Source organism: Oncorhynchus kisutch, unplaced genomic scaffold (genome assembly GCF_002021735.2).
Source record: "Oncorhynchus kisutch isolate 150728-3 unplaced genomic scaffold, Okis_V2 scaffold2905, whole genome shotgun sequence".
In the NCBI taxonomy this organism is placed as follows: domain Eukaryota; kingdom Metazoa; phylum Chordata; class Actinopteri; order Salmoniformes; family Salmonidae; genus Oncorhynchus; species Oncorhynchus kisutch.
In genome coordinates this window covers 40,780-64,208 of record NW_022264850.1, presented here as the reverse complement: position 1 = coordinate 64,208, position 23,429 = coordinate 40,780, and the positions used below count along the sequence as shown (strand labels likewise).

The window sequence follows — 23,429 nt, the reverse complement described above, 5'->3', positions numbered from 1 at the left end:
ACTGGTTGGAGCGTTGGGCCAGTAACCGAAAGGTTGCTAGATTGAATCCCCGAGCCGACAAGGTAAATCTGTTGTTCTGGCACTGAACGAGGCAGTTAACCCACTGTTCCTATGCTGTCATTGTAAATAAGAATTTGTTCTTAACTGACTTCCCAAGTTAAATATTTTATTATTATTTTTTTTTTATCTGGGGGGGGGGGTGCAACTCAATATTAGGAAGGTGTTCTTAATGTTTTATACGCTGTGTTTACGTGACCTTTTGAATGACTGGCATGTCAGTATGACAAGGGGGTTTATATTGCCATCTAGTGGCCGGTATGATATCAAAAATCCACCAGAGCCAAAAATCCATGCCGGGTTTTCTGTCCAACAGCACGACTAACGGCAGTCGCTGTCAAAAAACACCTTCCACGTGATCGCCTTATCTCAGCTGTCATTCGTTGGTCGAAGCACACGCTTTGAACAACATCACAACTGCAGCCAATCGCAGGAAACAAGGAAATGTTTCTTTCGCGCTCTGTCCCGAACATGAGCAATGCAACATCCTGCCGTTGATGCATGTTTATGTCTTCCGTTCAGTCATAGACTTCTAACTCATATTTCTCACCATGGACGGTGCATTGACTACTGAGCATCAGGAGGATGGGTCTTTGCGGAGGAGAAAGACAGAAGACGAAGGAGAGGATCAGATCGGGAGCAAGTTGTCAAAAACGGAAACCACAGGGTAACTTTTTTGTTGACAGCTGCCACTTCGTAGGTTGTGTCGGCCTCCCTCTGGGCCGCTGATCAGTAGAGTTGTTTAAGTTCACAGAGCACACAACCCACATTTTACAGCAGATAGAATAAACATAATGATTTAATCATCACATGCAATGATAAATCAAATGGGTGAAAGGAATACACTACTGAATTTCAAATCTAAGCTTGGCTTCACCCATGGTCTCTGTTTGGTACTGTACTCTATGGTACTGTACTCTATGGTACTGTACTCTATGGTACTGTACTCTATGGTACTGTACTATACTCTATGGACTGTACTGTACTCTATGGTACTGTACTATACTCTATGGACTGTACTGTACTCTATGGTACTGTACTCTATGGTACTGTACTCTATGGTACTGTACTCTATGGTACTGTACTCTATGGTACTGTACTATACTCTATGGACTGTACTGTACTCTATGGTACTGTACTATACTCTATGGACTGTACTGTACTCTATGGTACTGTACTCTATGGTACTGTACTCTGGTACTGCACTCTATGGTACTGTACTCTATGGTACTGTACTCTATGGTACTGTACTCTATGGTACTGTACTGTACTCTATGGTACTGTACTCTATGGTACTGTACTGTACTCTATGGTACTGTACTGTACTCTATGGTACTGTACTCTATGGTACTGTACTGTACTCTATGGTACTGTACTCTATGGTACTGTACTCTATGGTGCTGTACTCTATGGTACTGTACTCTATGGTACTGTACTCTATGGCACTGTACTCTATGGTACTGTACTGTACTCTATGGACTGTACTGTACTCTATGGTACTGTACTCTGGTACTGCACTCTATGGTACTGTACTCTATGGTACTGTACTCTATGGTACTGTACTCTATGGTATGGTACTGTACTCTATGGTACTGTACTGTACTGTACTCTATGGTACTGTACTCTATGGTACTGTACTCTATGGTACTCTACTCTGGTACTGTACTCTATGGTACTGTACTCTATGGTACTGTACTGTACTCTATGGTATGGTACTGTACTCTATGGTATGCTACTGTACTCTATGGTACTGTACTCTATGGTACTGTACTGTACTCTATGGTATGGTACTGTACTCTATGGTATGGTACTGTACTCTATGGTACTGTACTCTATGGTATGGTACTGTACTCTATGGTACTGTACTGTACTGTACTCTATGGTACTGTACTCTATGGTACTGTACTGTACTCTATGGTACTGTACTCTATGGTACTGTACTCTATGGTACTGTACTCTATGGTATGGTACTGTACTCTATGGTACTGTACTCTATGGTACTGTACTGTACTGTACTCTATGGTACTGTACTCTATGGTACTGTACTGTACTCTATGGACTGTACTCTATGGTACTGTACTCTATGGTACTGTACTCTATGGTACTGTACTGTACTCTATGGTACTGTACTCTATGGTACTGTACTCTATGGTACTGTACTGTACTGTACTGTACTCTATGGTACTGTACTCTATGGTACTGTACTGTACTCTATGGTACTGTACTGTACTTCTATGGTACTGTACTCTACTCTATGGTACTGTACTCTACTCTATGGTACTGTACTCTACTCTATGGTACTGTACTCTACTCTATGGTACTGTACTCTATGGTACTGTACTGTATGGTACTGTACTCTACTCTATGGTACTGTACTCTACTCTATGGTACTGTACTGTACTCTATGGTACTGTACTCTATGGTACTGTACTCTATGGTACTGTACTATACTCTATGGACTGTACTGTACTCTATGGTACTGTACTATACTCTATGGACTGTACTGTACTCTATGGTACTGTACTCTGGTACTGTACTCTGGTACTGCACTCTATGGTACTGTACTCTATGGTACTGTACTCTATGGTACTGTACTGTACTGTACTCTATGGTACTGTACTCTATGGTACTGTACTGTACTCTATGGTACTGTACTGTACTCTATGGTACTGTACTCTATGGTACTGTACTGTACTCTATGGTACTGTACTCTATGGTACTGTACTCTATGGTGCTGTACTCTATGGTACTGTACTCTATGGTACTGTACTCTATGGCACTGTACTCTATGGTACTGTACTGTACTCTATGGACTGTACTGTACTCTATGGTACTGTACTCTGGTACTGCACTCTATGGTACTGTACTCTATGGTACTGTACTCTATGGTACTGTACTCTATGGTATGGTACTGTACTCTATGGTACTGTACTGTACTGTACTCTATGGTACTGTACTCTATGGTACTGTACTCTATGGTACTCTACTCTGGTACTGTACTCTATGGTACTGTACTCTATGGTACTGTACTGTACTCTATGGTATGGTACTGTACTCTATGGTATGCTACTGTACTCTATGGTACTGTACTCTATGGTACTGTACTGTACTCTATGGTATGGTACTGTACTCTATGGTATGGTACTGTACTCTATGGTACTGTACTCTATGGTATGGTACTGTACTCTATGGTACTGTACTGTACTGTACTCTATGGTACTGTACTCTATGGTACTGTACTGTACTCTATGGTACTGTACTCTATGGTACTGTACTGTACTCTATGGTACTGTACTCTATGGTATGGTACTGTACTCTATGGTACTGTACTCTATGGTACTGTACTGTACTGTACTCTATGGTACTGTACTCTATGGTACTGTACTGTACTCTATGGACTGTACTCTATGGTACTGTACTCTATGGTACTGTACTCTATGGTACTGTACTGTACTCTATGGTACTGTACTCTATGGTACTGTACTCTATGGTACTGTACTGTACTCTATGGTACTGTACTGTACTGTACTCTATGGTACTGTACTCTATGGTACTGTACTGTACTCTATGGTACTGTACTGTACTCTATGGTACTGTACTCTATGGTACTGTACTCTACTCTATGGTACTGTACTCTACTCTATGGTACTGTACTCTACTCTATGGTACTGTACTCTATGGTACTGTACTGTATGGTACTGTACTCTACTCTATGGTACTGTACTCTACTCTATGGTACTGTACTGTACTCTATGGTACTGTACTCTATGGTACTGTACTCTACTCTATGGTACTGTACTCTACTCTATGGTACTGTACTGTACTCTATGGTACTGTACTCTATGGTACTGTACTCTATGGTACTGTACTGTATGGTGCTGTACTCTATGGTACTGTACTGTATGGTGCTGTACTGTATGGTACTGTACTCATTGGTGCTGTACTGTTTGGTACTGTACTCTATGGTGCTGTACTCTATGGTACTGTACTCATTGGTACTGTACTGTACATTCTAAATGTATTGTCATTCATATTTCACCAGTTTGGAGTCTTGCTTGGATGAGCCAGTTGAGTTGAGAAGTGTTCATGAAGTCATCAAGTATGGAGCCTCGTCTCTGCCAGGTTGGTACAGAGTATAGACTGTATACAGAATATAGACTGAATAGACTGTATACAGAGTATAGACTGAATAGACTGTATACAGAGTATAGACTGTATACAGAGTATAGACTGAATAGACTGTATACAGAGTATAGACTGTATCAGAGTATAGACTGTATACAGTACAGAGTATAGACTGTATACAGTACAGAGTATAGACTGTATACAGAGTATAGACTGTATACAGAGTATAGACTGTATCAGAGTATAGACTGTATCAGAGCATATACTGTATAAAGTACAGAGTATAGACTGTATCAGAGCATATACTGTATAAAGTACAGAGTATAGACTGTATACAGTACAGAGTATAGACTGTATACAGAGTATAGACTGTATAACAGTACAGAGTATAGACTGTATACAGAGTATAGACTGTATACAGAGTATAGACTGTCTAACAGTACAGAGTATAGACTGTATCAGAGTATAGACTGTATCAGAGTATATACTGTCTAACAGCACAGAGTATAGACTGTATCAGAGTATAGACTGTATACAGAGTATAGACTGTATAACAGCACAGAGTATAGACTGTATAACAGTACAGAGTACAGACTGTATCACAGCACAGAGTATAGACTGTATCACAGCACAGAGTATAGACTGTATCAGAATATAGACTGTATAACAGTACAGAGTATAGACTGTATACAGAGTATAGACTGTATAACAGTACAGAGTATAGACTGTATAACAGCACAGAGTATAGACTGTATACAGAGTATAGACTGTATAACAGCACAGAGTATAGACTGTATACAGAGTATAGACTGTATAACAGTACAGAGTATAGACTGTATAACAGCACAGAGTATAGACTGTATCAGAGTATAGACTGTATCAGAGTATAGACTGTATAGACTGTATCAGAGTATAGACTGTATATCAGAGTATAGACTGTATACAGAGTATAGACTGTATAGCAGTACATAATATAGACTGTATCAGAGTATAGACTGTATCAGAGTATAGACTGTATCAGAGTATAGACTGTATACAGAGTATAGACTGTATAACAGAGTATAGACTGTATCAGAGTATAGACTGTATCAGAGTATAGACTGTATACAGAGTATAGACTGTATAACAGAGTATAGACTGTATAACAGAGTATAGACTGTATCAGAGTATAGACTGTCTAACAGTACAGAGTATAGACTGTACACAGAGTATAGACTGTATAACAGTACAGAGTATAGACTGTATACAGTACATAATATAGACTGTATACAGAGTATAGACTGTATAGACTGTATAACAGTACAGAGTATAGACTGTATCAGAATATAGACTGTATAACAGTACAGAGTATAGACTGTATACAGAGTATAGACTGTATAACAGTACAGAGTATAGACTGTATCAGAGTATAGACTGTATCAGAGTATAGACTGTATACAGAGTATAGACTGTATACAGAGTATAGACTGTATAACAGTACAGAGTATAGACTGTATACAGAGTATAGACTGTATACAGAGTATAGACTGTATAACAGTACAGAGTATAGACTGAATAGACTGTATCAGAGTATAGACTGTATACAGAATATAGACTGTATAACAGTACAGAGTATAGACTGTCTAACAGTACAGAGTATAGACTGTCTAACAGTACAGAGCCTCTGAGTTTCAGAAGTCTTTTCATCCTTAGGAAATGACAGGACAGTGGAATGATGAAATAGCTCTAACACTCAGGTTATAGTGATACTGTCCCTGTTTGTTCTGCTCACCCAGGTTGTTTGGTCGCCATGCCGACCTGAAGACACAGTCATCAACCGTATTCAGTGAAAACTCAAATGTTACCTAAAGCACAAAGAACGAACCAATCTGTGCCTTTCCCTTTACAGCTAAGCATTATGACCCGGACACCACCGAGCCAATCAGCTCCGGCCTTCAGTCCCTGGAGGAGCTGTTGTCGTGGAAACGCAGCGAGGCCAACCCCTTCAACGTGGCGACGGTGCCCCTGGCCAATCGGGAGCCTTCTCTGGCCAGCACGCCGCACCGGACTCTGGTGAGTCACGACATGATGGGCGGATACCTGGATGACAGGTAGGTTGAACTCTCACCTGTGAAACAATGAACTGCCACAAGTAGACTTTGTTTGCACACGATAGGCTATTACTAAATTCTCACATAACAACGGACTCATTGTGTTGGAAGTCCCTTTTTTGGATTAAGTGTTTTGCTAAGTGGTACGACTAAATTCCCTCTCACCTTTGACCCCTGACCTCTCCCCTCAGGTTTCTGCAGGGAGCAGAGTCGGATGCTCCCTATGTGTTCTACCACTGGCAGTACATCGACGTGTTTAACTACTTCAGCCACAACACGGTGACCATCCCCCCGTCCGTCTGGACCAACGCTGCTCACCGACACGGAGTCATCGTCCTGGGTGAGACTCAACGGGGCCACGTCCCAATAATCTCTCTGTCCTCCTGAACAAGTGTGTACTTGTTCAATACTCCCTACGAATGGGAAAACATTGGATTGGTATAGACATTGGGGGTAGAGAGGGGAGTTTTTTTTTTACAACAGTCATTTCCTGTCAAATCCATGAAGGGAAGTGAATAAGTGCACACTTTGGGAGAAAGCAGAGATTATTGGGAGTCAATAATACCCTTGTAGTTATATATCTTTTCACAGTACCGAGCCGAGCCGAACCCCAGCTGTAGGGTCTAAGTGGGCCTGGTAATGTGTCGTGAAGCATGCTGAAATGTCCAAATATTCAAGTCATCACGGTCAGGTTCATTCTGGCCGGCCCAGCAGTGTGAAAGTGGTACAGTATTACAGTATGTAGTACATTATTGTACACTACTGGTTTCCACCAGTCTGTTCTCTGCCTTCACTCAGAGGAAGTGTTGTCTACCACTCAGAGGAAGTGTTGTCTACCACTCAGAGGAAGTGTTGTCTACCACTCAGAGGAAGTGTTGTCTACCACTCAGAGGAAGTGTTGTCTACACTCAGAGGAAGTGTTGTCTACACTCAGAGGAAGTGTTGTCTACCACTCAGAGGAAGTGTTGTCTACCACTCAGAGGAAGTGTTGTCTACCACTCAGAGGAAGTGTTGTCTACCACTCAGAGGAAGTGTTGTCTACCACTCAGAGGAAGTGTTGTCTACACTCAGAGGAAGTGTTGTCTACCACTCAGAGGAAGTGTTGTCTACCACTCAGAGGAAGTGTTGTCTACACTCAGAGGAAGTGTTGTCTACACTCAGAGGACGTGTTGTCTACACTCAGAGGAAGTGTTGTCTACCACTCAGAGGAAGTGTTGTCTACACTCAGAGGAAGTGTTGTGTGTGTGTGTGTCAGAGTGACTCTCACTGTGACCTTCAGGCTTTAGTCTGTGGTCTGTGTGTGTGTGTGTGTGTGTGTGTGTGTGTGTGTGTGTGTGTGTGTGTGTGTGTGTGTGTGTGTGTGTGTGTGTGTGTGTGTGTGTGTGTGTGTGTGTGTGTCGGAGTGACTCTCACTGTGTATGTGTGTCGGAGTGACTGTCTCACTGTGTATGTGACTGTGTGTGTGTGTCGGAGTGACTGTCTCACTGTGTACGTGACTGTGTGTGTATGTGTGTGTCGGAGTGACTGTCTCACTGTGTGTGTGTGTGTGTGTGTGTGTGTGTGTGTGTGTGTGTGTGTGTGTGTGTGTCGGAGTGACTCTCACTGTGTATGTGTGTCGGAGTGACTGTCTCACTGTGTATGTGACTGTGTGTGTGTGTGTCGGAGTGACTGTCTCACTGTGTACGTGACTGTGTGTGTATGTGTGTGTCGGAGTGACTGTCTCACCGTGTACGTGACTGTGTGTGTGTGTGTGTGTGTGTGTGTGTGTGTGTGTGTGTGTCGGAGTGACTGTCTCACTGTGTACGTGACTGTGTGTGTGTGTGTCGGAGTGACTGTCACTGTGTACGTGACTGTGTGTGTGTGTGTGTCGGAGTGACTGTCTCACTGTGTACGTGACTGTGTGTGTGTGTGTGTGTGTGTGTGTGTCGGAGTGACTGTCTCACTGTGTACGTGACTGTGTGTGTGTGTGTGTCGGAGTGACTGTCTCACTCAGGTCATATACAGTGAGATGTACAGTATAAGGGGTTGAACCTAACAGATGACATTCTAATAGTTTACACAGTGTACATGAGAGAGAACACAAGCCTTCTATATCAAACAGATGACATTCTAATAGTTTACACAGTGTACATGAGAGAGAACACAAGCCTTCCATATCAAACAGATGACATTCTAGGTGTTGGATTCATATCTGAAGCGGTTGGGACGTTTGCCTTCTACAGTACTGATAGGGCTCACGTTGAGAATATAGGTGCACTGCTGATTGGTCTGTTTGAGTTCCACAGTGACTGATCGACGGCTGTGATTGGCTTGTTCTCCAGGCACCTTCATCACTGAGTGGACGGACGGGGGGAAGATGTGCGAGGTCTTCCTGAAAGAGGAGGAGTCTTACAGGGCCGTAGCTGATAGGCTGGTTCAGATAGCCCACTGTTACGGCTTCGATGGTTGGCTGATCAACATCGAGAACCCTCTCGGTGTGAGTTTTATAACTTTTAACAGTTTGTTATTCTGTACTAAACTCTTGTCTATTGCTGTGCTGTAGAGACGTTGGTTTTCATTATGTTGTGGGTGTGTTGAAAAATGGCACTATATTCCCCCTCCATTCCCTATAACTAGTGCACTATATTCCCCCTCTATTCCCTAACTAGTGCACTATATTCCCCCTCCATTCCCTATAACTAGTGCACTATATTCCCCCTCTATTCCCTATAACTAGTGCACTATATTCCCCCTCTATTCCCTATAACTAGTGCACAATATTCCCCCTCTATTCCCTAACTAGTGCACTATATTCCCCCTCTATTCCCTAACTAGTGCACTATATTCCCCCTCTATTCCCTATAACTAGTGCACTATATTCCCCCTCTATTCCCTGTAAGTAGTGCACTATATTCCCCCTCTATTCCCTATAACTAGTGCACTATATTCCCCCTCCATTCCCTATAACTAGTGCACTATATTCCCCGTCTATTCCCTATAACTAGTGCACTATATTCCCCCTCTATTCCCTGTAAGTAGTGCACTATATTCCCCCTCTATTCCCTATAACTAGTGCACTATATTCCCCCTCTATTTCATATAACTAGTGCACTATATTCCCCTTCTATTCCCTATAACTAGTGCACTATATTCCCCCTCTATTCCCTATAACTAATGCACTATATTCCCCCTCTATTCCCTGTAAGTAGTGCACTATATTCCCCCTCTATTCCCTGTAAGTAGTGCACTATATTCCCCCTCTATTCCCTATTAGTGCACTATATTCCCCCTCTATTCCCTATAAGTAGTGCACTATATTCCCCCTCTATTCCCTATTAGTGCACTATATTCCCCCTCTATTCCCTGTAAGTAGTGCGCTATATTCCCCTTCTATTCCATATAACTAGTGCACTATATTCCCCTTCTATTCCCTATAAGTAGTGTGCTATATTCCCCCTCTATTCCCTAACTAGTGCACTATATTCCCCCTCTATTTCATATAACTAGTGCACTATATTCCCCCTCTATTCCCTATAACTAATGCACTATATTCCCCCTCTATTCCCTGTAAGTAGTGCACTATATTCCCCCTCTATTCCCTGTAAGTAGTGCACTATATTCCCCCTCTATTCCCTATTAGTGCACTATATTCCCCCTCTATTCCCTATAAGTAGTGCACTATATTCCCCCTCTATTCCCTATTAGTGCACTATATTCCCCCTCTATTCCCTGTAAGTAGTGCGCTATATTCCCCTTCTATTCCATATAACTAGTGCACTATATTCCCCTTCTATTCCCTATAAGTAGTGTGCTATATTCCCCCTCTATTCCCTAACTAGTGCACTATATTCCCCCTCTATTCCCTATAACTAGTGCACTATATTCCCCTTCTATTCCCTATAAGTAGTGCGCTATATTCCCCCTCTGTTCCCTATAAGTAGTGCACTATATTCCCCCTCTATTCCCTATAACTAGTGCACTATATTCCCCCTCTATTCCCTATAAGTAGTGCACTATATTCCCCCTCTATTCCCTATAAGTAGTGCACTATATTCCCCCTCTATTCCCTATAAGTAGTGCGCTATATTCCCCCTCTATTCCCTATAAGTAGTGCACTATATTCCCCCCTCTATTCCCTATAAGTAGTGCACTATATTCCCCCTCTATTCCCTAACTAGTGCACTATATTCCCCTTCTATTCCCTATAAGTAGTGCCCTATATAGTGAATCCGGTGCCATTGGGGACACAGCCAGTCTTTACACCTCTTCACCTGTAGACACTTGTTTACTTCTGAAAGGAGTGTACAGGTTAAAGCAGTATGGTAGAAACAGCAATAATGACCTCATCAGTTGTCTGCACACTGTGCTAAACCCAGAACGTCAACAATGACAAGTCTCCTTTAGGTCGACAGCCTCTCTGTTATCTGCTGTCCTACAGTATACTGACCTATATTACTGTGCTAAACCCAGAACGTCAACAATGACAAGTCTCCTTTAGGTCGACAGCCTCTCTGTTATCTGCTGTCCTACAGTATACTGACCTATATTACTGTGCTGAACCCAGAACGTCAACAATGACAAGTCTCCTTTAGGTCGACAGCCTCCCTGTTATCTGCTGTCCTACAGTATACTGACCTATATTACTGTGCTGTGAACACGTTGGCCTGCCACGTACAACATGACAACAGTGCAGCCTTAATGGGTCCTGGTCTAAAGTAGTGGACTATGGGGACAGAGGGGGCCATTTGGGAAACACGTTGATGATTGATAACGTGTATGTTCCCTGCCCTCCGTCTCCTCTCATGTAACTAGGAGACTGCTGTGAAGAACACTCCTCTGTTTCTACGTTATCTGACGGACCAGATGCACGAGAGAGTCCCTGGTAGTATGGTGTTGTGGTATGACTCTGTTCTGGAGAACGGACAGCTCAAATGGCAGAATGAACTCAACCCATCCAACAGGTAGGTGGAGGGGGGAGAGGAGATGAGGGAGGGGGGAGGGAGTGGAAAATGTGGATAGGGAAGATAAGGAGATCTTATACACCTTTCTCTCTCCACTCCCCCCTTCACCTCTCTCTCTCTCTCTCCACTCCCCCCTTCTCTCTCTCTCCACTCCCCACCTCTCTCTCTCTCTCCACTCCCCCCTTCACCTCTCTCTCTCTCTCCACTCCCCCTTCACCTCTCTCTCTCCACTCCCCCCTTCACCTCTCTCTCTCCACTCCCCACCTCTCTCTCTCTCTCCACTCCCCCCTTCACCTCTCTCTCTCTCTCCACTCCCCCCTTCACCTCTCTCTCTCTCTCTCTCCACTCCCCCCTTCACCTCTCTCTCTCTCTCCACTCCCCCCTTCACCTCTCTCTCTCCACTCCCCCCTTCACCTCTCTCTCTCCACTCCCCACCTCTCTCTCTCTCTCCACTCCCCACCTCTCTCTCTCTCTCTCTCCACTCCCCACCTCTCTCTCTCTCTCCACTCCCCCCTTCACCTCTCTCTCTCTCTCCACTCCCCCCTTCACCTCTCTCTCTCCACTCCCCCCTTCACCTCTCTCTCTCTCTCTCCACTCCCCACCTCTCTCTCTCTCTCCACTCCCCCCTTCACCTCTCTCTCTCTCTCCACTCCCCCCTTCACCTCTCTCTCTCTCTCTCCACTCCCCCCTTCACCTCTCTCTCTCCACTCCCCACCTCTCTCTCTCTCTCTCTCTCCACTCCCCACCTCTCTCTCTCTCTCTCCACTCCCCCCTTCACCTTTCTCTCTCCACTCCCCCCTTCACCTCTCTCTCTCTCCACTCCCCCCTTCACCTCTCTCTCTCTCCACTCCCCCCTTCACCTCTCTCTCTCTCTCCACTCCCCCCTTCACCTCTCTCTCTCCACTCCCCCCCTTCACCTTTCTCTCTCCACTCCCCCTTCACCTCTCTCTCTCCACTCCCCCCTTCACCTCTCTCTCTCCACTCCCCCCTTCTCTCAGAGTGTTTTTCTCAGCGTGTGATGGTATCTTCACCAACTATAACTGGACAGAGCAGAACCTGGAGGGAATGAAGGCCTACTCAGCTGCTCAGGGCCGGCTGGCGGACATCTTTGTTGGGGTGGACGTGTTCGCCAGGGGAGAGGTGGTGGGGGGGAAGCTAGAGACTAATAAGGTTAGAACTGGGAGGGGAGGGTCGGAGGGGGGGGGGGGGGGGGGGGGTCGGAGGGTCGAAGGGGGTGGGGGGGTTGGAGGGGGAGGGTTGGAGGATTGGAGGGGGAGGGTAGGAGTGGGAGAGGGGGAGGGTAGGAGGGGGGAAGCTGGAGACTAATAAGGTTAGAACTGGGAGGGGGAGGGTCAGAGGGTATGAGGGGGAGGGTAGGAGGGGTAGGGAGATGGTGTGAGAAGGTGGGGGTTGTGTGTGTCAGTGCTTAGTCACAGGTACGTGTGTGTGTGTCTTCTTAAAGAAATGGAGTTTATTATGGTTGTGTGTGTGTGTGTGTGTGTGTGTGATCATACAGTGGTGTGTGCTCGTAACAATATATAAACACCAGTCCCTCCCTCCCTCCCCAGGCTCTGGAGATGATTCGTAAACATGACTTCTCTACGGCCATCTTTGCTCCAGGCTGGGTGTACGAGTCCATCCCAGACAAGAATGACTTCAGGAAGGAACAGGACAAGTGAGATGAACTTCTGCTGCTTTTACTGTCTAGTGTAGCGCTGTGGTTGTTTTGTCTAGTGTAGCGCTGTGGTTGTTTTGTCTAGTGTAGCGCTGTGGTTGTTTTGTCTAGTGTAGCGCTGTGGTTGTTTTGTCTAGTGTAGCGCTGTGGTTGTTTTGTCTAGTGTAGCGCTGTGGTTGTTTTGTCTAGTGTAGCGCTGTGGTTGTTTTGTCTAGTGTAGCGCTGTGGTTGTTTTGTCTAGTGTAGCGCTGTGGTTGTTTTGTCTAGTGTAGCGCTGTGGTTGTTTTGTCTAGTGTAGCGCTGTGGTTGTTTTGTCTAGTGTAGCGCTGTGGTTGTTTTGTCTAGTGTAGCGCTGTGGTTGTTTTGTCTAGTGTAGCGCTGTGGTTGTTTTGTCTAGTGTAGCGCTGTGGTTGTTTTGTCTAGTGTAGCGCTGTGGTTGTTTTGTCTAGTGTAGCGCTGTGGTTGTTTTGTCTAGTGTAGCGCTGTGGTTGTTTTGTCTAGTGTAGCGCTGTGGTTGTTTTGTCTAGTGTAGCGCTGTGGTTGTTTTGTCTAGTGTAGCGCTGTGGTTGTTTTGTCTAGTGTAGCGCTGTGGCTGTTTTGTCTAGTGTAGCGCTGTGGTTGTTTTGTCTAGTGTAGCGCTGTGGTTGTTTTGTCTAGTGTAGCGCTGTGGTTGTTTTGTCTAGTGTAGCGCTGTGGTTGTTTTGTCTAGTGTAGCGCTGTGGTTGTTTTGTCTAGTGTAGCGCTGTGGTTGTTTTGTCTAGTGTAGCGCTGTGGTTGTTTTGTCTAGTGTAGCGCTGTGGTTGTTTGTCTAGTGTAGCGCTGTGGTTGTTTTGGGGATTTTGTCTAGTGTAGCGCTGTGGTTATTTTGTCTAGTGTAGCGCTGTGGTTGTTTTGTCTAGTGTAGCGCTGTGGTTGTTTTGTCTAGTGTAGCGCTGTGGTTGTTTTGGGGATTTTGTCTAGTGTAGCGCTGTGGTTATTTTGTCTAGTGTAGCGCTGTGGTTGTTTTGTCTAGTGTAGCGCTGTGGTTGTTTTGGGGATTTTGTCTAGTGTAGCGCTGTGGTTGTTTTGGGGATTTTGTCTAGTGTAGCGCTGTGGTTGTTTTGTCTAGTGTAGCGCTGTGGTTGTTTTGGGGATTTTGTCTAGTGTAGCACTGTGGTTGTTTTGGGGATTTTGTCTAGTGTAGCGCTGTGGTTGTTTTGTCTAGTGTAGCGCTGTGGTTGTTTTGGGGATTTTGTCTAGTGTAGCACTGTGGTTGTTTTGGGGATTTTGTCTAGTGTAGCGCTGTGGTTGTTTTGGGGATTTTGTCTAGTGTAGCGCTGTGGTTGTTTTGTCTAGTGTAGCGCTGTGGTTGTTTTGGGGATTTTGTCTAGTGTAGCACTGTGGTTGTTTTGGGGATTTTGTCTAGTGTAGCACTGTGGTTGTTTTGGGGATTTTGTCTAGTGTAGTGCTGTGGTTGTTTTGTCTAGTGTAGCGCTGTGGTTGTTTTGGGGATTTTGTCTAGTGTAGCACTGTGGTTGTTTTGGGGATTTTGTCTAGTGTAGCGCTGTGGTTGTTTTGTCTAGTGTAGCGCTGTGGTTGTTTTGGGGGATTTTGTCTAGTGTAGCACTGTGGTTGTTTTGGGGATTTTGTCTAGTGTAGCGCTGTGGTTGTTTTGTCTAGTGTAGCGCTGTGGTTGTTTTGGGGATTTTGTCTAGTGTAGCACTGTGGTTGTTTTGGGGATTTTGTCTAGTGTAGCGCTGTGGTTGTTTTGTCTAGTGTAGCGCTGTAGTTGTTTTGGGGATTTTTGTCTAGTGTAGCACTGTGGTTGTTTTGGGGATTTTGTCTAGTGTAGCACTGTGGTTGTTTTGGGGATTTTGTCTAGTGTAGCGCTGTGGTTGTTTTGTCTAGTGTAGCGCTGTGGTTGTTTTGGGGATTTTGTCTAGTGTAGCACTGTGGTTGTTTTGGGGATTTTGTCTAGTGTAGCGCTGTGGTTGTTTTGTCTAGTGTAGCTCTGTGGTTGTTTTGGGGATTTTGTCTAGTGTAGCACTGTGGTTGTTTTGGGGATTTTGTCTAGTGTAGCGCTGTGGTTGTTTTGTCTAGTGTAGCGCTGTGGTTGTTTTGGGGATTTTGTCTAGTGTAGCACTGTGGTTGTTTTGGGGATTTTGTCTAGTGTAGCGCTGTGGTTGTTTTGTCTAGTGTAGCGCTGTGGTTGTTTTGGGGATTTTGTCTAGTGTAGCACTATGGTTGTTTTGGGGATTTTGTCTAGTGTAGCGCTGTGGTTGTTTTGTCTAGTGTAGCTCTGTGGTTGTTTTGGGGATTTTGTCTAGTGTAGCACTGTGGTTGTTTTGGGGATTTTGTCTAGTGTAGCGCTGTGGTTGTTTTGTCTAGTGTAGCGCTGTGGTTGTTTTGGGGATTTTGTCTAGTGTAGCACTGTGGTTGTTTTGGGGATTTTGTCTAGTGTAGCGCTGTGGTTGTTTTGTCTAGTGTAGCGCTGTGGTTGTTTTGGGGATTTTGTCTAGTGTAGCACTGTGGTTGTTTTGGGTATTCTGTCTAGTGTAGCGCTTGTGGTTGTTTTGGGGATTTTGTCTAGTGTAGCGCTGTGGTTGTTTGGGGATTTTGTCTGGTGTAGTGGGATGTTTTATCGAACGCCACACCTTAAATGCCTCTGGGAAATATGAAGTGATGCTGTCTATCTAAGGACTTTAGATGAGTACAAGGCATGTAGCTAACACCTGGCGCTAACACCTGGCGCTAACACTTGATGCGAACATCTGGCGCTAACATCTGGCGCTAACACCTGGCGCTAACACTTGATGCGAACATCTGGCACTAACATCTGGCGCGAACATCTGGCGCTAACATCTGGCGCTAACATCTGACGCTAACATCTGACACTAACATCTGACGCTAACATCTGACGTTGACGCTAACATCTGGCGCTAACATCTGACGCTAACATCTGACGCTAACATCTGACGCTAACATCTGACGCTGACGCTAACATCTGACGCTAACATCTGACGCTAACATCTGATGCTAACACCTGACGCTAACATCTGATGCTAACATCTGATGCCATGTTTGTTATACATGGTCCCTGGACCCTGTTGAATAAACTAATAAAATAGACTATATTTTCTCTCTTATAAAAGCGCTCACTCATACCACACGTAGCATAGCCACAGTCGAAAGTGACCCTCCTATGTCGTATCCTACAATGTCACATCCTGTTTCCTGTGTGCAGGTTCTGGTCTCTTCTGTCTGACTTCCTGTATGTCCACCGGCCCTCGTCGCCCCTCCCTTTCGTCTCCTCCTTCTGCCAGGGTGCTGGGACCAGCCTCTACTGGAGGGGACAGGTGAGTGAGTCAACCAATCAGAGGACGGGTTCTATGTCTAGAATATTCATAAAATTGCCCCCACCATGGCTGCCTGGGTATTGTGATGCAAAATTTTGTGGCTCATGCAATATAATGTATTTGTCAGTTGAGTTGTATCAACAAATCACAGCACATATTGATGGGTACACTTCCTGCTCTGCTCCTATGGGTACACTTCCTGCTTTGCTCCTATGGGTACACTTCCTGCTTTGTTCTTATGGGGTACACTCGCAATGGCTGCCAGTCCACCCATTATGCCATAATTGACTTGAATGGGGACGCCTGTTCTATTCATTTTATTTCTATGGCAGCACATGCAGTTAGGAGAGGAGGAAGGGAGAAAATGTGCTCAGCGGTTATTTCGGAGACTGCGGTCGTTTGGCTGCCCAATTATCGGTGTCCAAAATTCCATGACTGTCACACGACTCATAACAACAAGGATCTGGGTCTTCTTTGGAATGCATTGTACTGCAATATGTATCATTGGATGGGATTCTGTCCTATTCGTGTCCTGTAGTTACCCTCTGACCTGTCCTGTGTGTGTCTGTCTGCTGGGTTGTGTAGCGTGAGGTGGATCGTAGCTGGTTCAACCTGGATGCCCAGGAGCTGCAACCCCTATACTACAGAGAGACCCTTGAGGGGGAGGGCTGGCTGAGGACCCAGGGCTGCCCTGAAGATGCCTGGAGCGGGGGCAGCTCTCTGCTCGTAGAGGGCGTCCTACCCTCCATGCTGTCTAAAGTCTGCGCCAGGTAGGGGAGTGTGTGGGGGAGTGTGTGGGGGAGTGTGTGTTCATGAGGGCTTGTATATTCCTATTACAGCTTTAAGGATTCAAATGCTATGGCCTCTCTCTCCCCCTCGCTCCCTCTCTTCCCCTTCCCATTGCTCCCTCTCTTCCCCCTCTCTTCCCATTGCTCCCTCTTCCCCCTCTCTTCTCCCTCTCTTCCCCTTCCCTTCGCTCCCTCTCTTCTCCCTCTCTTCCCCTTCCCTTCGCTCCCTCTCTTCTCCCTCTCTTCCCCTTCCCTTCACTCCCTCTCTTCCCCTTCCCTTCACTCCCTCTCTTCCCCTTCCCTTCACTCCCTCTCTTCCCCTTCCCTTCACTCCCTCTCTTCCCCTTCCCCTTCACTCCCTCTCTTCCCCTTCCCTTCGCTCCCTCTCTTCCCCCTCTCTTCCCCTTCCCCTCTCCCTCTCTTCCCCTTCCCATCGCTCCCTCTCTTCCCCCTCTCTTCTCCCTCTCTTCCCCCCTCTCTTCTCCCTCTCTTCCCCTTCCCTTCACTCCCTCTCTTCCCCCTCTCTTCTCCCTCTCTTCCCCCTCTCTTCTCCCTCTCTTCCCCCTCTCTTCTCCCTCTCTTCTCCCTATCTTCCCCTTCCCATTGCTCCCTCTCTTCCCCTTCCCATCGCCCCCTCTCTTCCCCCTCTCTTCTCCCTCTTCCCCCTCTCTTCTCCCTCTCTTCTCCCTATCTTCCCCTTCCCATTGCTCCCCCTCTTCCCATTGCTCCCTCTCTTCCCCTTCCCTTCGCTCCCTCTCTTCCCCTTCCCATTGCTCCCTCTCTTCCCCTTCCCTTCGCTTCCTTTCTTCCCCTTCCCTTCGCTCCCTCTCTTCCCCTTCCCATTGCTCCCTCTCTTCCCCTTCCCATTGCTCCCTCTCTTCCCCTTCCCTTCGCTTCCTCTCTTCCCCTTCCCTTCGCTCCCTCTCTTCCCCTTCCCATTGCTCCCTCTCTTCCCCTTCCCATTGCTCCCTCTCTTCTCCCTCTCTTCCCCTTCCCATTGCTCCCTCTCTTCCCCTTCCCTTCGCTCCCTCTCTTCCCCTTCCCTTCGCTTCCTCTCTTCCCCTTCCCATTGCTCCCTCTCTTCCCCTTCCCATTGCTCCCTCTTCCCCTTCCCTTCCCTTCGCTCCCTCTCTTCCCCTTCCCTTCCCTTCGCTCCCTCTCTTCCCCTTCCCCTTCCCATTGCTCCCTCTTCCCCTTCCCTTCCCTTCGCTCCCTCTCTTCCCCTTCCCTTCCCTTCGCTTCCCTCTCTTCCCCTTCCCTTCGCTCCCTCTTCCCCTTCCCATTGCTCCCCCTCTTCTCCCTCTCTTCCCCTTCCCATTGCTCCCTCTCTTCCCCTTCCCATTGCTCCCTCTCTTCCCCTTCCCTTCGCTCCCTCTCTTCCCCTTCCCCTCGCTTCCTCTCTTCCCCTTCCCTTCGCTTCCTCTCTTCCCCTTCCCTTCGCTCCCTCTCTTCCCCTTCCCATTGCTCCCTCTCTTCTCCCTCTCTTCCCCTTCCCCACTCCCTCTCTTCCCCTTCCCATCGCTCCCTCTCTTCTCCCTCTCTTCCCCTTCCCATCGCTCCCTCTCTTCTCCCTCTCTTCCCCTTCCCCTCTCCCTCTCTTCCCCTTCCCATCGCTCCCTCTCTTCTCCCTCTCTTCCCCTTCCCCTCGCTCCCTCTCTTCTCCCTCTCCCCTCCCAGGATCTTTTCTCTCCAGGTGCCTTTATCCTCCAGGGTCTTTGTGTCTCTGATCTATAAGCCATCTCCTGGGGTCACTGTCTCTCTGGAGTTAAAGACTGCTGATGCTACACTCTGCACACACAGAGGTGTTCAGGATATACCTAGTGAGTCATATCACACAGAGATGTTCAGGATATACCTAGTGAGTCATATCACACAGAGATGTTCAGGATATACCTAGTGAGTCATATCACACACAGTTCAGGATATACCTAGTGAGTCATATCACACACAGAGGTGTTCAGGATATATCTAGTGAGTCATATCACACAGAGATGTTCAGGATATACCTAGTGAGTCATATCACACACAGTTCAGGATATACCTAGTGAGTCATGTCTCACACACAGTTCAGGATATACCTAGTGAGTCATATCACACACAGTTCAGGATATACCTAGTGAGTCATATCACAAACAGTGCAGGATATACCTAGTGAGTCATTACACACACAGTTCAGGATATACCTAGTGAGTCATATCACACACAGTTCAGGATATACCTAGTGAGTCATATCACACACAGTTCAGGATATACCTAGTGAGTCATATCACACACAGTTCAGGATATATCCAGTGAGTCATATCACACACAGTTCAGGATATCCCTGAGTTGTAAAGTGTTGTATTATTATTGATGTGTGTGTCTGTGTGTGTGTGTGTGTGTGTGTAGCCAGCAGTATTGAGCCTATTGCTTTAACAGAGGACCACCAGTTGATGAGACAGTTCTCTCAGAGCTGTGGACAGTGGAACCCAGACGGATGGACTGTCAGGTAAGAAGACCTCTGGGTGAGTGTGTGTTGGAGCTGCAGGGCTGTGCTCTGAGGGATGTGTGTGTGTGATATAGGCTAGTAATACTGTTTGTAATAACGTGTGTGTGTGTGTGTGTGTGTGTGTGTGTGTGTGTGTGTGTGTGTGTGTGATATAGGCCAGTAATACTGTTTGTAATAACGTGTGTGTGTGTGTGTGTGTGTGATATAGGCCAGTAATACTGTTTGTAATAACATGTGTGTGTGTGTGTGTGTGTGTGTGTGTGTGTGTGTGTGTCAGGTGTTCCCAGTTGGAGCTGCAGGGCTGTGCTCTGAGGGATGTGTGTGTCAGCGTGCGGCGTGATGGAGGAGATAAGGACACACCTTTCAAATGCCGGGTCGGAGAGATTATGGTGAGAGAGAGAGAACTTACCACAGAATTACCCGTCACCAGAATCATATCTGTCCCCGACTCTTAGGCCTCCTGGGGCCTCACTTATCAATATGGTTTAGAAACTGTTTTAAAATACGGAATTTAGAATTTAGAATGTTCGTAAGCATAAGGAAAAAAAGATTAGATTTCTAGAACAATCCTAAGAGCATTATAGGCACACCGGTAGGATATGACCGTTGATAAATACCGATTGTTCCCTGCCTCAGTTGCTCGTGCATGACCTTGGCTATTAGCATTTACTTTGGCTATTAGCATTGACCTTGGCTATTTGCATTGACATTGGCTATTAGCATTGACCTTGGCTATTAGCATTGACCTTGGCTATTTGCATTGACCTCTATGGTCAAAATCATCCCTTTAAAGCCTGTGGAGAATAACACAACCAGGAAGTACCAGCCGTACCAGGAAATACAACGACACAACCAGGAAGTACCAGCCGTACCAGGAAATACAACGACACAGCCAGAGACTGAAACAGAGGTGCCTCGTGTCAGAGGTCGAGTACAACCAGAGACTGAAACAGAGGTGCCTCGTGTCAGAGGTCGAGTACAATCAGAGACTGAAACAGAGGTGCCTCGTGTCAGAGGTCGAGTACAACCAGAGACTGAAACAGAGGTGCCTCGTGTCAGAGGTCGAGTACAACCACAATGTTTGATAGGACTCGCTCAGTTGTGGTTTGACCTGTACAAATGACAACATAGCTACAAAGACATGAGGACAATTCAAGTTGCTTTAGCAAATGGCAAATATACTTCAAATGAGTAGCTGGGCAACACTTTACTCAACAGCTCTCTCCTGTAGACGTAGTAGGCCGACACCTGTTGTTCTACAGAATGAACCAGTCGTGTTTTCCACCTGGCCACCACATACAGCAGAATGAACCAGTCGTGTTTTCCACCTGGTCACCACGTATAGCAGAATGAACCAGTGTTTTCCACCTGGCCACCACATACAGCAGAATGAACCAGTCCTGTTTTCCACCTGGCCACCACATACAGCAGAATGAACCAGTGTTTTCCACCTGGCCACCACGTACAGCAGAATGAACCAGTCGTGTTTTCCACCTGGCCACCACGTACAGCAGAATGAACCAGTCGTGTTTTCCACCTGGCCACCACATACAGCAGAATGAACCAGTGTTTTCCACCTGGCCACCACATACAGCAGAATGAACCAGTCCTGTTTTCCACCTGGCCACCACGTACAGCAGAATGAACCAGTCCTGTTTTCCACCTGGCCACCACATACAGCAGAATGAACCAGTCCTGTTTTCCACCTGGCCACCACATACAGCAGAATGAACCAGTCCTGTTTTCCACCTGGCCACCACATACAGCAGAATGAACCAGTCCTGTTTTCCACCTGGCCACCACATACAGCAGAATGAACCAGTTGTGTTTTCCACCTGGCCACCACATACAGCAGAATGAACCAGTCGTGTTTTCCACCTGGCCACCACATACAGCAGAATGAACCAGTGTTTTCCACCTGGCCACCACATACAGCAGAATGAACCAGTCCTGTTTTCTCCCAGATCTTTTTGTTCAATATAAGTAATGTTGTGACTGTTTGTACATTTCAATCATTTATAAAAGTGATTGATTTGTGTGTCCGTGTTTCCTATAAGATGTCTGTCTTTGTCTCCCCCCCCCCCCCCCAGATCCTGGATGCTGAGTCCCTCTCCGTTGCTCCCCTCCCAGTCCAGAGTGTGTGTCTCTATGACGTGGTGTGGCTGAGGGGCGCCAATAAACTTAATCTCAACGCCACCCTGCGCTGGCGTTACCCTGCCCAACTCGTACGCCACTTCCTGGTGTACTGGCGCCGGCTGAGGGGTCCAGACCCCCGGATCCCATCTGGCAAGCTGGCCCTGATTGGCCGAGCCTACTGCCCCTTATTCCGTGTGACCGAGCTGACGGTTCCAGAACCTCCAGGTCTTCTAGAACTGGTGGTGGAACCCGTATCCCGGGAGGGGTTCCGTGTTCCTGAATCCCAATGGGGGAGGAGGAGTCTCAGTTATACTGAGGAGAGGACGGACCAATCATAAGACACTGAAAGGGTATCAATGTACTGGTTGTCCCAAATGGAACCCTATTCCCTATATAGTGCACTACATGGACCCATAGGGCTCTGGCCAATGTAGAGCACTATATAGGGAATAGGGTGCCATTTGGGATGTACTACTGGACTTGCTACTCCACTTCCTGTCTCCTGGCCAGTCAGTGATAACCTGATTCAGTAAGCTAGTTTGTAGTGATGTGATCCTCCTAGTCACCTATAGAGTTAACCATTTTTTTCTAGTCAAGAAAGTATTAAAAAAATATAATTATCTTCCCAGAACAATTAGGGGAACTCCGAATTCAACATGAAGCACGCTGTAGGTAATTCCTGATTGAGCAGACATCTACAGCCCTTACTGTGAATGCAATCTGAGCAGATGCAGGATACTCAAGCAGAACATAGAGATTCCCCGATACAGAGAGATTCCCCGATACAGAGAGAGACTCCCCAATTGGGCAAAAGACCTTCCCCTCCGTGACCCAGAAACCAAGTGGTCAAGGAGCGTGTCAATACGTTAATCGGAGAACGAAGGAGGCTGTGGCCCCTCCCATTACGGACTTCCACAGAAGATGCACCAGAGTCTCCTCACGGCAGGAAGTGACACACACCCTTTTATTTTTTCTAAGGAGAAAAGCAAGCACACGTTTAAACTACACGCTACGCATCCTTTCATCTAGGAACAGATGATTCACCACATGCTAAATGAATTGAAGCATCAATAAAGATACTGTTTAAAAAACCTTCTGAATGTTGGAGTCATAACATTTCCACTACAGCGTTCCATGTTGGTTACTGAAAAACATTCTGAATGTTGTTGGAGTCATAACATTTCCACTACAGCGTTCCATGTTGGTTACTGAAAAACATTCTGAATGTTGTTGGAGTCATAACATTTCCACTACAGCGTTCCATGTTGGTTACTGAAAAACATTCTGAATGTTGTTGGAGTCATAACATTTCCACTACAGCGTTCCATGTTGGTTACTGAAAAACATTCTGAATGTTGTTGGAGTCATAACATTTCCACTACAGCGTTCCATGTTGGTTACTGAAAAACCTTCTGAATGTTGTTGGAGTCATAACATTTCCACTACAGCGTTCCATGTTGGTTACTGAAAAACCTTCTGAATGTTGTTGGAGTCATAACATTTCCACTACAGCGTTCCATGTTGGTTACTGAAAAACATTCTGAATGTTGTTGGAGTCATAACATTTCCACTACAGCGTTCCATGTTGGTTACTGAAAAACATTCTGAATGTTGTTGGAGTCATAACATTTCCACTACAGCGTTCCATGTTGGTTACTGAAAAACATTCGGAATGTTGTTGGAGTCATAACATTTCCACTACAGCGTTCCATGTTGGTTACTGAAAAACATTCTGAATGTTGTTGGAGTCATAACATTTCCACTACAGCATTTCCATGTTGGTTACTGAAAAACA

General features: G+C 46.1%; 1 protein-coding gene across 1 annotated transcript; it reads left to right on the top strand.

The window, feature by feature from the left end:
- Positions 1–449: 449 nt before the first annotated feature.
- Positions 450–22,726, top strand: LOC109885205 (cytosolic endo-beta-N-acetylglucosaminidase-like). The gene is made up of 14 exons (XM_031819939.1): positions 450–724; positions 4,100–4,179; positions 6,071–6,272; positions 6,464–6,612; positions 8,594–8,748; positions 11,064–11,212; positions 12,211–12,382; positions 12,781–12,887; positions 16,111–16,222; positions 16,808–16,992; positions 18,688–18,830; positions 19,399–19,498; positions 19,776–19,887; positions 21,589–22,726. The coding sequence occupies exons 1-14, from the start codon at positions 609–611 to the stop codon at positions 21,970–21,972; spliced, it is 2,166 nt and encodes a 721-aa protein (XP_031675799.1). The 5' UTR covers positions 450–608; the 3' UTR covers positions 21,973–22,726.
- The last annotated feature ends 703 nt before the right edge of the window (positions 22,727–23,429 follow it).

Excerpts from the sequence above, each read along its gene's own strand:
- LOC109885205 (XM_031819939.1), top strand. The coding sequence starts at position 609 with ATGGACGGTGCATTGACTACTGAGCATCAGGAGGATGGGTCTTTGCGG. Across the intron at positions 4,180-6,070 it reads TGGAGCCTCGTCTCTGCCAG|CTAAGCATTATGACCCGGAC; the intron begins GTTGGTACAGAG and ends TTCCCTTTACAG. Across the intron at positions 19,888-21,588 it reads GCCGGGTCGGAGAGATTATG|ATCCTGGATGCTGAGTCCCT; the intron begins GTGAGAGAGAGA and ends CCCCCCCCCCAG.